This window comes from Patagioenas fasciata, chromosome 6 (assembly GCF_037038585.1).
Source record: "Patagioenas fasciata isolate bPatFas1 chromosome 6, bPatFas1.hap1, whole genome shotgun sequence".
In the NCBI taxonomy this organism is placed as follows: Eukaryota; Metazoa; Chordata; class Aves; order Columbiformes; family Columbidae; genus Patagioenas; species Patagioenas fasciata.
In genome coordinates, this window is record NC_092525.1 from 37,128,474 (window position 1) to 37,143,610 (window position 15,137).

The 15,137-nt window shown below is 39.8% G+C and overlaps 1 protein-coding gene across 1 annotated transcript in view; it reads right to left on the reverse strand.

Moving 5' to 3' along the window:
- Positions 1 to 14,526, reverse strand: part of AK5 (adenylate kinase 5) — a 92,631-nt gene extending 78,105 nt beyond the window's left edge. Inside the window, exons 1-5 of the mRNA XM_065841753.2 lie at positions 14,078 to 14,526; positions 12,045 to 12,231; positions 10,918 to 11,085; positions 5,536 to 5,705; positions 5,303 to 5,416 (exon numbers count right to left, since the gene is read on the reverse strand). Of these exons, the coding sequence (XP_065697825.2) occupies positions 5,303 to 5,416; positions 5,536 to 5,705; positions 10,918 to 11,085; positions 12,045 to 12,231; positions 14,078 to 14,137 (699 nt within the window). The 5' untranslated portion in view covers positions 14,138 to 14,526. The remainder of the gene's footprint in view (positions 1 to 5,302; positions 5,417 to 5,535; positions 5,706 to 10,917; positions 11,086 to 12,044; positions 12,232 to 14,077) is intronic.
- Positions 14,527 to 15,137: the final 611 nt, after the last annotated feature.

Consider the following 15,137-nt stretch of genomic DNA (forward strand, 5'->3'; position numbering starts at 1 on the left):
ATAAAATGGAAATTCTGTTTGCTTTAAAGACATTAAAATTGATGTTTTGGTTTTTTGTCTGCAACCATTACTGTTTGAAACTTTGTTTTAAAGTGAGAGCTGAGATTCTCAGAGTCACATGACTTCAGGGCTTTATTAGAAGTATCCCCATCAAAAACTTTGGCAGTATTAACTCCCTTTTCTGGAATTAAGAAATGGAAGAGCCAGGACTTGGCAGCAATCCAATGAGAGAAGTTACACGTCATGTATCCATAAAGAGAAAAACAGAGGCCTTATTTCAAATCAGATAAGAAATTCAGGGAAAATGAGAGAAACTCAGAGCAAACTGCGGTGCCAGGGCTATGGGTTCACACAGGCTGCGATGAGTCTGCAGTGAGCAGCCGACCATTAAGAAATGAAGCTGGTGTAAGTAAGTGACCAGAATGGCAGAGTTGCTGCTGGTTGGCAAACACTGTGGAAAATCTGATAACATCACTGATGCCATCTTAAAGACTTCTTTTCTGCTCAAAAACATATAGATGATAGGAACAGTGATATTAACAAAACTCAATAAAAAAGAGGGGGGAAAAAGGCTTTCATTCAAATGTAAAATTCCTCAGATGTGTAAAGTGCTTTTTAATCCACTTATTCTAGATTGACATTATTGCTTGGAAGCAGTGTTTGTTACTTCTGGTTTCTAGATCTGAACAGGAAGAGAAATACTGTGAGTTCTGCAAATGATACATTGCTTTATCTTAGGCAGTTTAGTCACTGAGATGCAATGTGTTTTATTACAGTTCTGCCTAGCAACACGTTGAGAACTTACTGTCCACACAAGAGTCTGGCAACATAAGGAAAAAATCATCATCTTTCAGCTATACCTATGTTTGGGAATGTTAGCATAAGTTGGTTTGCTTTGACTCGTTTACTAAAAATAACATTTTTTTCCCAGAGAAAAGTTCAGCTTCTGGATTAGTCAAAGGGATAAAAATGTGCTGGAAGTACCAAGAGCAATTGCAAGCAAAGTTCAACAAGAATTCATTATCATCATGTATTTCTATACTAGAACATTATGCAGGACAGGTACTGTAACTAGAGTTCAGACATATATGTCCACATGATTTTTTCACAAAATAAGGAGATTATGAAACCTCAAATAGTGTCAAGTCTCAGTTACAGCTAGGTGAGCCATAAAGCCAAAGAGATTATTTTAGCATAAGTAATTTGTTACATTAAAGATGTCTGCCAACACGGCACAGTTAGATTTTATATACGCTTGCAAGACAAACCAGGAACCTTAGCTGACCTGCTCCTTTTCCTCTACTAATGTGGTGAACCATGTCCAGTATAAATTAGTTTATCTTTCCAATAACTCAGCACAGCTCTGAAAGCCCTGTAATAATATATACAAAAAGCTTCAGTAGACAAGAGTTCATGGAACTATAGAGTTAGCGTTTGTGAGCAAGACAGATTTTATGCCTTTGTGCCTTGCCTTTCAGTTGTTCATCATCCACTGTCCGCAACACGCACCAGTGGAGAAAGGGGAGATGATATGATTTAGACCAAGGCTCTCTCCTGGTCCACCTTTCACTGACCACAGTGGCCAGCTCATGTCTACTCCACATTTTGACTTCCTAGCCCTTTATGTGACATTGGCTCCAGATATTTTCTTGACCCCTCTGCATCATGCCTCACAAAGAGGAACAACAGATCGGTAACAAAACAGTAAGGGCTTCTTACGATTAACAAAGACCTGACATGCTTTCTTGACCTACAATGATGTCAGGTTTTTGTAGCCTGTTTTGTAGTCTCTGTTGCAGCCTTACCTGCTCTCTCAATACCTTGTATTACTCATCCCTCTTTCCATTCAGTTGAATAACTTGTCCTTCACATTCTCCCCCACAATTTATTTTTTGTATTATTACATATATTCTTAAGACTTTGTTTCTGCCTGTGTAAAAAAGGGCAAAGGAGAAAGGCTATACAGTGGAAAATGCTACTTTTAAAATAAAGGCTGCTTTGTTTATTTCAAGCTTCCATGGGATTACAGATGAATACCCATCCCAACACACTCAAATGACACAGGATAAATAAACAGTCACCCTTATCCCTGCTGCTTATTCCTCCTGCTGGCACCTACTCTATATCCTATATGGCGGAAAGAAATGAGAAAGCCAGCATATCCTATTTACCCTAACACAAACTAAACATAATTATTTTAATTTACATAATAAAACCCAAACTGTTCTAGCTGCTTTATGAAACAAACATTATAATAATGTAAAGTCACTGTTTCAAAGCATATGACTGAATTTTAGAACCCTTGTAATCAAAACAATTAACAGTTGTGAAGGGATCATAAATGAGGGAGAACAGTTAAATAAATAGTAACTTCCACTTCATGCATCTTTTGGCAGTTCCCCTAAATCAGGGGTGTCCAACTCATTTTCACCAGCGGCCACATCAGCCTCGCAGTTGCTATAACTACTCCTACATCTATGCAGTCCTAAAATTACATTCGGTCCTTTGAAGGCAACCACAATTGAAGGCAACAGTGTATTGGTCTTAAAGGGACCATCTATAAGTATTCACTCACGACAAAATTAATGATAACAATAGGAATTAATTCTCATTCAGAACTTTTTATCAACAGATCTCAGTGTTCTACAGGGGATGTCTTCATAAGAATAAGTCATACGTATTACAGGATAATGTGATTTGACTATTTGCATTTCGTGGGATTTCACTATTTTCTTCAGAGGGATGTTCCATTGCTTAGTAGATCTCCTAATTATAAAATGTCTTACTATCTAATCAAAACTTTCTTTGCTGAAATTCCAACTAATTATTTCACATCTTGTCACTTTTGGCTCATGAGAACAATTCTGTTCTGTTCTTCTACACACTGCTAGCAAGAAAGCTATAATATTTCTAAGTTGTGGAAAAAAGCCACAGCATCTTTAATTGCAGACCTACACAAATTATCACAACAATTAATTACTGAACTCTGCAGAACTCCATTGCACTTCCCCAATGGGAATCCCTCAATAGGGGTCTCTGAGTGCCTTAAAAACATGAGCACATTTAAGGTAAATAACCTGACATACCACAGATCACTGTCAGCCTCACCCTGCAAAGGAAGACGGGTGCTGATAGTCCCCTTTCCTTACCACAAGACCTTCCTACTGGTGTGTGTAGCATTATGGCTTACTAAACAGAGGATTTGAAAGAAACAACAAGCATGTTTTATTTATTTAAAATATAAAGCCAAGATAAAACACTGAACATATCCCACTGGATTAAACAGAAGTTGTATGTTGAAATATGTACATCCTTTGTGCATTTACTTCCATGGCTTTCAATAGGCTCATGTAAGTGTCAGCTGCAATGAAAGGTGAAAAAGGGGGAACCCAAACAGACCACATCTTCTTTCTTGTGCTCCTATAAAATTTCTATGATTCCTTCTTTTCTTTCCCATATTTATTTTAGAATAGAGAAGACTGAAAGGTGGTCCTACATGAAGTGCTCTGGGATTTTTTGAGAGACTCAGATAGTCATCTATCTTTCAGGCAGAATCAGGCCTTAAGAAGCACGATTTACTAATCCCGTTATACTGAAAAGAAAGGAACTCTCTGAGAATATAGTCAGGTCTATGACTAAATTGATCCCTTATTTTCCCCCCAAAAAATAGAGACCAATCTATAGCACCTTTGAAGCAAGAGCACGTAGTAAAAGGAGTCAAAGTCATCATTTCTATAACTTGTCATTCTGTCTTCCATGTAGTTTTCTATAGACAACGAGAACTAACCAGGTTGGGAGAGGGGAAAATTTTAAGTTCAATAAGGAAAGACTACAAAAGCATATTAGACTGGTGCAAAGGGAGGGTTCAAACGTATATGAAACTTGGCATCCATCTTCCTCCCTTTCTACATCATGGTATTGCCTGAGCTTTTTCTATTACCTCCTGACTCCAGTTTCTACTGGTATTACTAATGGACCCTATGACAGGAGCTCAAGTGTTGTTTAACTGGTCTCCCATTGTAGAAGGAGAATCTGACCCTAGGATGACTCGAAGCACTTAATTTAACTCTTGTCAGTTTTTCCGGTTTCACATCCCCCATTCTTTCATTGAACACAACATCATCACAAAATGATAGCACCAGAAAAGCACTTAAGTCACACTATCACACAATACACTGGACAAAAGAAGTGAGGCAAGGAAGTGACAATTAAGAATAAACTTCTGCTGTTTCTTTTTTAAGTCTTCTTTTTTTTAATAATGAGATAGAGCTGGCAGTCACTGGCTATTTTCTGTAATAACTATTTTGTCTATTTCCTTTAATTTCCTCAATTCAGTCTTCTAAATTTTGCCCAGAATAATACCTTATAAAAGCACACTAATGAAATGCCTCATTAGCTGCTTTCTTTTGTTACTTCTGTCTTGGCAATGCCACTTAGAATTCAAAGTACAGAAATGGCAGTACACCAGCAATTGTGAAAGACTTCGAAATGCTCGGCATGAAGGGTGCTCTAAAAACTCAGTACTGAAAATGCAACCTTTACTTGTGACCGTAACTGTTATGTTAACAGCACTTGACCAGAAAATGACATAAGCTGTTTGTTTTTCCACTGAATTAAAGTATTTTTAGGTTAGTTTTAAATACACACGTGAAAACAATGAGAATAAAACTGAGGAACACAGTTTTAGCTGATAATAGTTGGAGTAGTTTAGAATCATCAACATTTCTTAAAAAAAAAGAGTAGCATTTCTGGTTCCCAAAACTTGCAGAAAATGAGCAGTTTTAACCCTTACTTTATTCCAGTCTTTTCAATACACTGTAAAGAACTTGAGATTAAATGTGCTGTGAAGATATGTAAAGAACTTGAGATTAAATGTGCTGTGAACATATGCATTGATTTATGTATGTTTCTCTTAATGTAGATTTAACTGAACAAATAGATACGGAAACACAATGTCTTCCCCTTTCTAAATCACAGAGATACAAAAAATATTGTTAGATTTCATGTTATTTCCTTCTTCGTCTTGAGAGGACTTTCATTACTGAGACAAGAGGCTCAGATTATTGGTTATATTATCACATTGTCTTTTTGCAAAATATTCTGTCTCCAGACAGAATGTAATACAACGTAAACCAGAAGAATAACTTCTGTCCATCTGTAGTTATGTACTTGCAAAGATTTAAAGAGCAATTCTCAGTTGGAAATAACATCTAGTCTTTCTTGGAATGTTACTGACAGCTTCAAGAAGCTTAACTATTGTAGAGATATGCAAGGTATTTTAAGAATAAAAAGAATCTCTTACTTGGTCCTCAAAGGAGATTGCCTGGGCAACATCTCTGGGAAATCCATCAATCACTATACCCTCTTCATCAGGGATCTGCATTAATCTCTGCTTTATCTCAGTTATGGTTGTTTCCTTGCACAGAGAAAAGAAGTTTTTCATTTAATATCGTAAAGCAGGTTTTCTTGACAGTGCACATTGATACACGTGAACAAATCCTTTGAAAGTAAACATTGACACAGGCTACGTTGTACCTGAGGGGCCAGTTCTCCAGTAGTAATTATTTTGGCAATTAGACTCCATTTCCTATTGCTGCTTGTGCTGTGGATCTTCTTTCTTAACAATTCACCAACAGATATGTAGTTAAATCCATAACGTTCTGCTATTTTCAAACTCTGTGTTCCTTTTCCACTTCCTGGGCCACCTATTGGTAATTATAAGCAAAACATTAAATTAGTCTTTCATCTGAAGTACCCTATCACAGCTGAAACCTTTGTTATCGGCGCCAATTTTCCAATCGTTATTACAGCATTTCTTGCAGTTGCATGGCTTGTTACCCGCCATTTAGAAATGGGTCTCGTCTACCTGATCATAAAGGCAAGAGTTCGTAAAATGATAGGATATAAAATAAAAAAGAATACAAATCTACTTGAGAATTAAAAAGAGATGTTATTTTAGGCTTGACCTCATTATAAAACTGTTCCTGGAAAGAAATTTCTCTCGGTTTGTAGCAGAGAAAGAGCAAATGAACTGGTCCCTTCTTGAACTCCGTGAATCCAAAGACAGAACCAGAAAGTCTGAAGCGTATTCATGGCAGAAAGAATCATAGTTGGTTAAACAAGCCAATGAAACGGACTGGTCATAAAATAGAACTAATAAAAGCTGCTCCTAAATATGCTTGCGTGAGTTTCTGAGGTTTTCTAATTTTAAAATACAGAAAAATATTAAATAATCAGCTGAGATGTTTCCATAGTGATCTGGTACAAGGACTTTCATTGAACCACACGTACTCCTGGTACTGGTGCTTAAAGCATCTGATAGTGGAGCAATTTGTTAGGTTCAGCTTGCTGGACAACTCGAAGAATAAAGAGACTCTTCAATATAGCACAGGTAGAATAGGTATCAAAATCACAGAAAACAGTGACATTATGTAGCAGAGAATGCTGAAGTGAGGGTCAGCTGGACAGCAGAAGCAAGAATGCATGTAAAAAGATCAGACAATGTATGAACTAAAAAGACATGATGTAAAGAACACACAAACTGGAATCCAGCATGTAAAAATAGGGAATTGTTGTGATAAAAATAAATATTAATATATAGAAAAGCATATGGTACCGAATAGCATAACAAGCAAAACAAAAACAAATGGTTTTTTATGTTAATTCCCTACACTAAGTAGCTATTTTTGGGGGGAATTTAATTTTATTTCAACAGACAAAGAATCAAGACTTATTATACGGAAAATATAATGTAAGTTTTCTATGAACTTGAAAATATACAGCAATGCAGTGTAAGTAAATATGAATACAATGAGCTTCTTGCTAGTAATCATATAACTCCTTCCTATACGTTCTCTATTATTCCCATGAATAGCTTTTAGGCATTTATATAATTAATAGAGATTTGACTGCAGGATAAGCTTTACAGTATTGTGTCATGTATGGTTACAACTCTCTCTGTGTAACCAGGTTCAAACCTGCGCCCTAATATTACATGTCAGGGAGCTTTCATGGCACCAGTAGTCACTAGGTCTGGAGTAACCGAATCCCACTGTCTTTTTTCTTAGATGAAGACAACAGCACAAAGAAGTGCAGCTCATCGTTCAGTCATTGCTGCCAGTTTGCATGAAGGAGATTTTGCCAGGTGAATTAATAGGATTCTTACTCGTTACTGGAACGTCTACTCACTCTGTGTAAAGATTTCCATAAGCAACCCTCTCTCTGCATATAAAATCACATATTACAGTCTAATGAGCATTACGTAGACATAGTGTATCTTATATGTGTGTGTTTATACGTATGTGTAACATTTATTAGTATGAATTTATGCGGCTTTATTTACTGGCAATAATCCTAACTACTGGGAAAAGGGGGCAGTAGGTTGTGACTGCGCTTTGAAGCAAAAGGTTTATAAAACATAGTGGAGCCAAAGCTGCGCCTAATTCCTGCAGATGCAAAACTTCCAAGGAAGGAAATTCAGTTTATTTCCCTAGAGATTCAAGACAAGTTTGCAACATACTGTGTTGCACCCCAGAAACAATAACGATGCAAAACAAAACGTATATAGGTAACACGTAGGAAATTAGCAACAGAAAATCCGACAAGGAAAATAGTATTCATATTCCAGCAAAGACACAAAAGACGCCAGAAAAGCAAAATTGTTACTTGAAAAAATATCAGTCTCTGTAAAACTATAAAATAGCTGAAAAAAAACCTTTTTGAAACCAAGTAGATAAGACTTTACAAAAAAAAAAAGGTGTAGATCAGCACTTTTGTTATTTCAGTTTAGAGCTGCAAGCAGAAAAAATCTAATGAAGTATTTGCTTTAATGTTCATAAACTTCTCATACATTTTGTTTTTCCCAATCCAAAAATAACCCTTTATAGCAAACTGGGATTATTGGTCTACAATCTAAGGGGTAATAAAATAAGAGAAAAGTGATAGGGCAAAAATTGCTTCCCACAGTAAATCACTATAATTTATTGAGCTCTACATCCATATCTAACTCTTTGATAAGTCATACTGACAAACTGCTCACAAGGAAGGAAAATCAAATCATGTTTTTCATTCTTTTCACTTACTCTGAGATTATACATTATCCAAGAAAAGCATGATTATTTTGCATATTTCTTAGAAGATGTCCAGACTAGGGAACATTCGTAGCATCTCAAATTATCTTTGCTAACTGGTTACAAGTGAAGATTTGTACACGCAAAAAGTTTTAATAAAGTAGTTGTTTCAATCTCCCTCTGCCAATGGAAGTTCAAAATTTCGGGTTTGCTCATATTCTTGTAAATTCAAAATAAATTCATGCAATAATAAGATTTCTGAAAAGACTTATGATTTTAACATCTAGCTGTGGACTGGATTTAACAAATCAACAGGCCGGCTCACTGCTGACAGCACCATCTTTGATCTATCCTTTAAAGTTTGATTATGAAAGGAAAATATTTTTGATTAAGTACAGTTTAAAAACATACAGAACTATGGAGCTAATGACACCGGGTAATTAATTTTTAAGATCTTTGTGTTCAGGCTGTATCAATGGTAAAAATGTGTTTGTCAAAATATGTTAGGACGCACATTTTTAAACACAACCTAGTTTCCTGGTGTCATAACGCCTCAGAAACTTCATTTTTCCAGTGATTCAGATGTATGCAGTCCTGGCTGGTTACATCTGATTTTTCTAAAATCCAGTCACATACTCACTTTGCAGCTTTGTAGCTTTACATTTCACCAGAAGACTTTCCTGCAAACACAGAAAAAGAACAAAAGCTCCACTTTTATGAGCGAGTTCTCTTTTGCCTGGGAGCTACCTGGTTCATTATAAGGATGATAGATTTCATAAAGCAAAGAAATCGTAAAAACCTTTATGGAAGCATTAAAAAGATCTTGGGATAATGCATTATTAAAGAAAAGTTCACCTAATATGTGAAGCAGAAACAGGTCTTTAACTTGTATGCATTTCAGTCCCCAACAACGCATGGGAGCAGCACCATCTGAGTTAGGCAGTATGGTTAGTTAGCACTAGTCAGACATAAATAGCTTCACTTAACTGAAGTTTTTTCTGTCATTCTATGCAAACTGAAAAATCTGCGACACATTTTTTGTGCACAATACTTGTCTCTTGAAATTAATAGTACACTTTTTTCATTTTCTCTCTTTCATTCAGTATATTAGTTATTCTTTTATTCTTTCCAGGGTGTGTTTTTATGTGCTTTCTCAATAGAAAGCTGAATTTGGGAGAAATGTTCTTGGTACTGTACAAAATTGCATAATAGCTACTAAGCTACATATAGCGCAGATTCAGAGAAACTCAGTTGGAAAATAAATCTGAAATAGCCTTTGTGGAATGTTTACAATGTTCCTTATATAAACGGGAGAAAAGCAAAGCTCTGTAAAGCCCATGGTCTGTTCACTGTATGCTGGAGTTGAAGGATTTCACTTCAAATACCCCTGCACTCAGTTCCAGACGTGGAAGTCAATCTCTATTTCAGCTAGATCAAACCTCCATCCAGCACCCTACTGCAACAGAGCTACACGGATTTCAGTGCACTAAGAGCCTTCTGCGCTCACTGAAAAGGAGCCAGTTTTTCTCCTTGATGAAAAGGAAGGCTAGCTAATTAATTAAGATGAAAGGCAGGCATGTATTATTTCTCCATCTAACGCAAGCTTTATAGTTCAACGGTACATGGAGAGATTTGCATGTTGAGATCTGTAATTCTGAAATGAAAGATTAAGAAAATTCAAATGACTACGCAATTATTTTGGAATACCACGAATATCTAGAAAAATGCTGGGTTTTCTGTTTCCAAGATATTCCAATATCACATTTCCGAGAACTGCTGGACGCAGAGCCTAGAGGACATGCTCTTCTTAGAGATCCCACTCTATAATAGGGAGAAGACATTCCTATTCTCTTTTACAATACTACATACTAGTCTCTGTTATGGAAGCAATATCTCTCTTTAATATAAATAAGGCTTTATAGACCAAAAATCTGATTCTCCATCACATGGTACGTGTGCTACAACTACTTAAACAGTCCAGAGAATCAGAGAACTAGGCCTGACGGTAAAATTTCAAAAGGCAACTCTCCCAGATGACAAGGAAACTAATTCAAATAACTTCAATTCAGAAACAGAATAAAATGTTGATTTAGACTTACACTGCAGCTATTTCTTAATAAACAGTATGTTTGTCTGAGCCTAGAAAGTATGAGCGGCTTAGAAAGGATGCTAAACAGAACCCAAGAGAGAACGTGGGAAGAGAGCACAATTAACTAATGCTAACTGATCGTTTGCTCTCCCTGAAGATGGCATAGGATTCATTCACCAAATAGATCTAGAGATCAATTTATCAATGGAATGGAGTAGTGACCATGTACACTCACTCCAGCTGGACATACTCATCAGTTTTCAAGGTTCTAAATAGAGAGGAAAACAGTTCCTTATCACCTTTTTGAGCTGATTTATCCAATATTTTAAAATACATTTTTTGCGAGCAGCTTTGAGTACATCTACTACAGTGCTTTAGATTGGATCCTGAGCACGCTTTGGAAGAGCACTTTGGTTTACATGGTGAAGCTGTTTAGAAATGCATGAGTCAGGTTCGTTTTTGATTAAATGACACTGGCAGATGTGCTCCATAAGCACATCATAAGCTCCAGCTGTTAACAGGCATCCAGTCTATAGAGCGTGACCACAAGTCCTCACTGCAACCCCTAAAACGCTTATGGTTGGGGTGCTACACCCTCAGCACAAACAATTCCACTTTCTGATACACTCTCATTAGGCTACAGCACTTGCTACAGCAGATGGAAAAACTGTATTTAAATATATATAAGGTATTCAATGTATTTGCAGTACCAATAAAAAGGCAAAGTAACATCTTGTCAAAATGATTCTGCCTTCGTACCTATGACAAGGATAATTTTCGGTCGAGGTCTTGCAGGATCAAATACATCGTACTCCTCAATTAGCTCAGCAGTTTCAGAGAGGTCGGTGTCACTTTCTATTGAAAACTGTTGGATTGGAGGGAGTCGGTCGTACCGTCGGTATGGGAAGTTAGAATTATCAGGCATCACTGTAAAATAGTAAGATAAACTGGGAATTGTGGAAACACACAGAAAACTCACGACCCGTTGCCTACGCAGATTTAAATAAGTATAATACATAAGCATAAAGTACAACTATCTCCTCATTTCACAATGTGCTTGCTGTTACTATATTAAATATTCCTTGCCTCTTTAGCTGATTTATTAAATTGGAACCACTATGAGTCCGTTTTCTTTGCTGTTTCTTTACAAGCACATCAGCTTTTCTGTGAAAAGGTGCCCGTAGCACCCAGAGTTTGGCAGTGGCCTCTGAGAAGTGTTCTGTTATGCAGATAACCTGTACTGTGAAGCAGAACTCTTTTGGTAATACATGAAGTACACAGAGATAGTAGTCTTGCTAATTAGTTTAATGAAATGCTGGATGGCAAGGAAGAATAACTATGGCAACTGAAAGATGAGCTAATTACTGTATGACAACATTATAAATAAAATAATTACAGGTATTGGTATGACACTTGCTTAGATTTGGAAGTTTTTTATGTTTATCATTTATGTTGTATTTAGTAAATTAGCATACAGCTCCAATATAAACTAGAAAAACAACCTAGTATAACTGCATTGAAGTTATTATGGATGTCGTCCACAAGGACCAACTAAAAACATAAACCAAGTGCACTGAGTCAACTTTGCCCCATCTTTGCAGATGTTTTAGGTATGAGAAACCTTTCCACTGATGTGTTAAACATTTGCACAGCAAACATCCATCATTAGGCTACAAAATGACCACAATTTCCTCTCCTGCATAGCATTCATTCTGGGAGGAGCAAAACAGATGCCAAAATACAATGAAACAGAATCCTTGAGTCCTTTGCCTAAGGAAAATCAGAATGAAGCTTGATCTGCTATAGAAGTGTAAAATAATTCAGCAGTGGATGTAAAACCACCCACAGCACAAGAAATACAACCGTTTTTATACTTAATACATTACCATTCCTGAAAAAAGACCTCCTGGATTGTCCTCCATTGAGTGGAGGCAGGCTCTTCTTTTCTGGGCTGACAAAAGTGTCCCATTTTACTTTTTCTGACCCTCCAAGCTCTTTCACTTTCTGCAAACAGCTTTCCAAATATTCAATTGGGTCATCGGGTTTGTAACACATTAATCCATTCAACAGACTCTGCAATGTAAGGTCAGAAATATACAGTATAACGATAGATGTCAGGAAAAAACAAGCACTCTCACTCTGAATTTTAAGTTACACAGAGAAACCTCATATTCCCTATATGTGAGTCCTCAGACTCTCCATTTCAAGCCAATGCGTCAAAGTGAGGCCTGCCAAATTGTATGATTTTGGCTTGCTGGTGTCACAAAAACCATTCAGAACGGGAAGCTCGTGCCTATGTCTTTATATTTGTCTGCTTGCACTGTAGCACAAACTGAAAATAGTAAAAAAGTGCCCTATATATTTCTTAGAACCACTATTGGCAAAGCTAGATAGTCACAAAAGTTACATGTTCTGCGTAGTCTATTAGATCACTGAAACGTATATTTTCCTAAGACCAGTGTACTCACAAGTGTCTTAACCACATTCTTGAGTCAACACTTGAACAAATAATGAAAAAAAGATTTTTTTAAAATCACAAGAAATACTCAAATATAATCTTGATCAGTACTGAAAAAAAACCCTGACCCCAAAGTTCATAGGTGTTTTCAGATCTAATTGACCAGAAATTCCCAGCCACTAGAAAACCCCCATCTACAGTATTAATTCTACACCCACTGTACCTACAGGCATTATGGGGAGTGTGGAAGAGGAATGCCAGGCTCTCCTCTCACACATGGTAATTGATTTTCCTTGACAAAGTGATACCTAAATCATCATTTCACCCCTGCACAAGACAAGTGCAGCCAACCCACTCTTAACAATATACGTCTTCCAGGATGATTCCTGTTCCTTTGTGCTTTTCCTAATTTTTGTGAAATAAACTAGAGGGTCACAGTTATTAGTAAGAAACATAAATAGCTCCAATTCAGGATTTGCTCAGTTTTTTGTTAACTACAGTTTAAACAATAATTGTTATTTACACACATATGTATTTATAAAATCAGATACAATTTATATGCACCCATGCCCTTACTATACTACTTAACCAACCCCAGCAACTAGCCATGTATTTTTGCAGAAGATATGCACCATTTTTTTAAATTTGCCAGCTCAAGCTCTGAACCTCTACAGGAAAACAGTTTTGTTTGCATCTCATTAAACCATTCACATTCTAAGCGTGTTAGTAAAACATTTGCATGGTCTAGGTCCTGTCATTTTCAAACACATTAAAAAATGTCCATCTTCAGATCACACCAGGGAAAATACATGTGTTTCTGCATGTATGTGTTTAACATAGGTGGCAGGATGTCTGATTCGGAAAAAATAATAATCCCCCGTTTACAGAGAAGTAATTATCAATCGTTAGCAGCAGGGAACTTGTAGGAAGCTAAACCTCACTGAACAGTTGTGGTTTGGTTTTTTTCTTTCTCCCAGACTGACGAAAATCTGGAGAAAACCTGAGAGATAAACCCCCGCCCGAACTCCTCGGCGGAGCAGCCCCGGGTGTCCTCTGCCGTGCGGCCGCCAAGTTCGCTGTCCCCGGCGGCAGGCGCAGGGCAGGCGCGGCCGCCGCAGCGGTGCGGAGGGGCGCGGCCGCCGGGCTGCCTGCGCGCCCGCGGCGGCTCCCGCAGGTGGGCACCGGCAGCCGCTTCCCCGCCGGCTCCGCGGCGCCAGCTCCCAGCTCGGCCCGGCCCCGGGAGCCGCGGTCGCCCGGCAGCACTCCCTGCCCGGGGCCAGCACTCCCTGCCCGGGGCCAGCCCTCCGCGGCGCCGCTCCCCGCGCAAGGTACGCGCGCCGCAGCCTCCTCTGACTGCTCCGTCCTTCCAGCCACCTTCAGCCCGCTGCCCGCCGCGGGGTCCCAACGCGGAGCACCCCCTCGGACGGGGCGGAAAACGCTCCCCCCCTCCGCCTCGCCTACCTCGAAAAGCTGCGGGATCTCCCTGCGGGCCAGATACTCCTTCGCCTCGCCGGCGCTCATACCGCCAGCCGGGGACGGGGGCGCCGGCGGGGCGCGGGTGGGCAGCGCCGAGCCCCGCGCACGGCACGGCGGTGCAATGCGGGAGCCTCGGCGAGGCTTCGGCGGGCGGGCGAGCCGGGGCGGGAGGGAGGAGGGAGGCAGGCTGCCCGCCTCCCCGGCCCCGTTGCACGGAGAGAGCGAGAGCACGTTTTCCCCCGGCGCGGGAGAAAGAGTGTGCGCACGCTGCGGGGGAAAGTTTGAGGGGTGTCTGCGGTGAGCACCCGAGCGGAGGCGGGGAGGGGTTGTGCCTGGCTGTGCGCCGCGGGCAGGGCGCCCCGGGAGCGATCGGACCCCGGCTCCCCGGGAGCCACCGGCTGCTTTCGCCGTCCTGAGGCGCGCCCCGCACGCCGGGAGGGCTGTGGCGGCGGTGCGGGGAGGGCTGTGCACGGGTGTAGCGCAGAGGTGGTGGGAGCTGCCCGGTAACCGCGGCCTCTGCCCTTGGCATCGGTTTTTTGGCGTCTTGAAGAGAGAAGCATTTCATATGCTTTGTGCGAGTAAAAGGCCACAAATTTGGAGCACTCATGAGCATCTGTGATCATCGGATCACACGAAGACAACTGAAGACATCTCTGGTCCAAACTCCTGCTCAGAGTAAGGGCAGCTCTTGAGGTCAGACTCAGGGCTTTATCTAGTCTCATCTTGCAAAACCTCCACGGATGGAGATGGCATAGTTGGTCTAGGACACCCGTCCTTGGCTGGCCTTGTGGTCAAAAAGGGTTTTCTTCGATTAGCACTTCCCTTGTCTCTATTTGTCTCTTGCCCACTATTGCACTATTGTGAAGAGCCTGGCTCCATCTTCATGGTAACCTCCTCAGAAGCACTGGAGAGCTGCGATTATGTCCCCTCCAAGCCTACCACAGGCTGAACAAGCCGAGTTCCCTCAACTTTTCCTCAAGGGCAAGTGCTCTCATCCCTGATCGTCTCTGTGGCTGTCCACTCAACCCACTCCAGTTCATCAGCA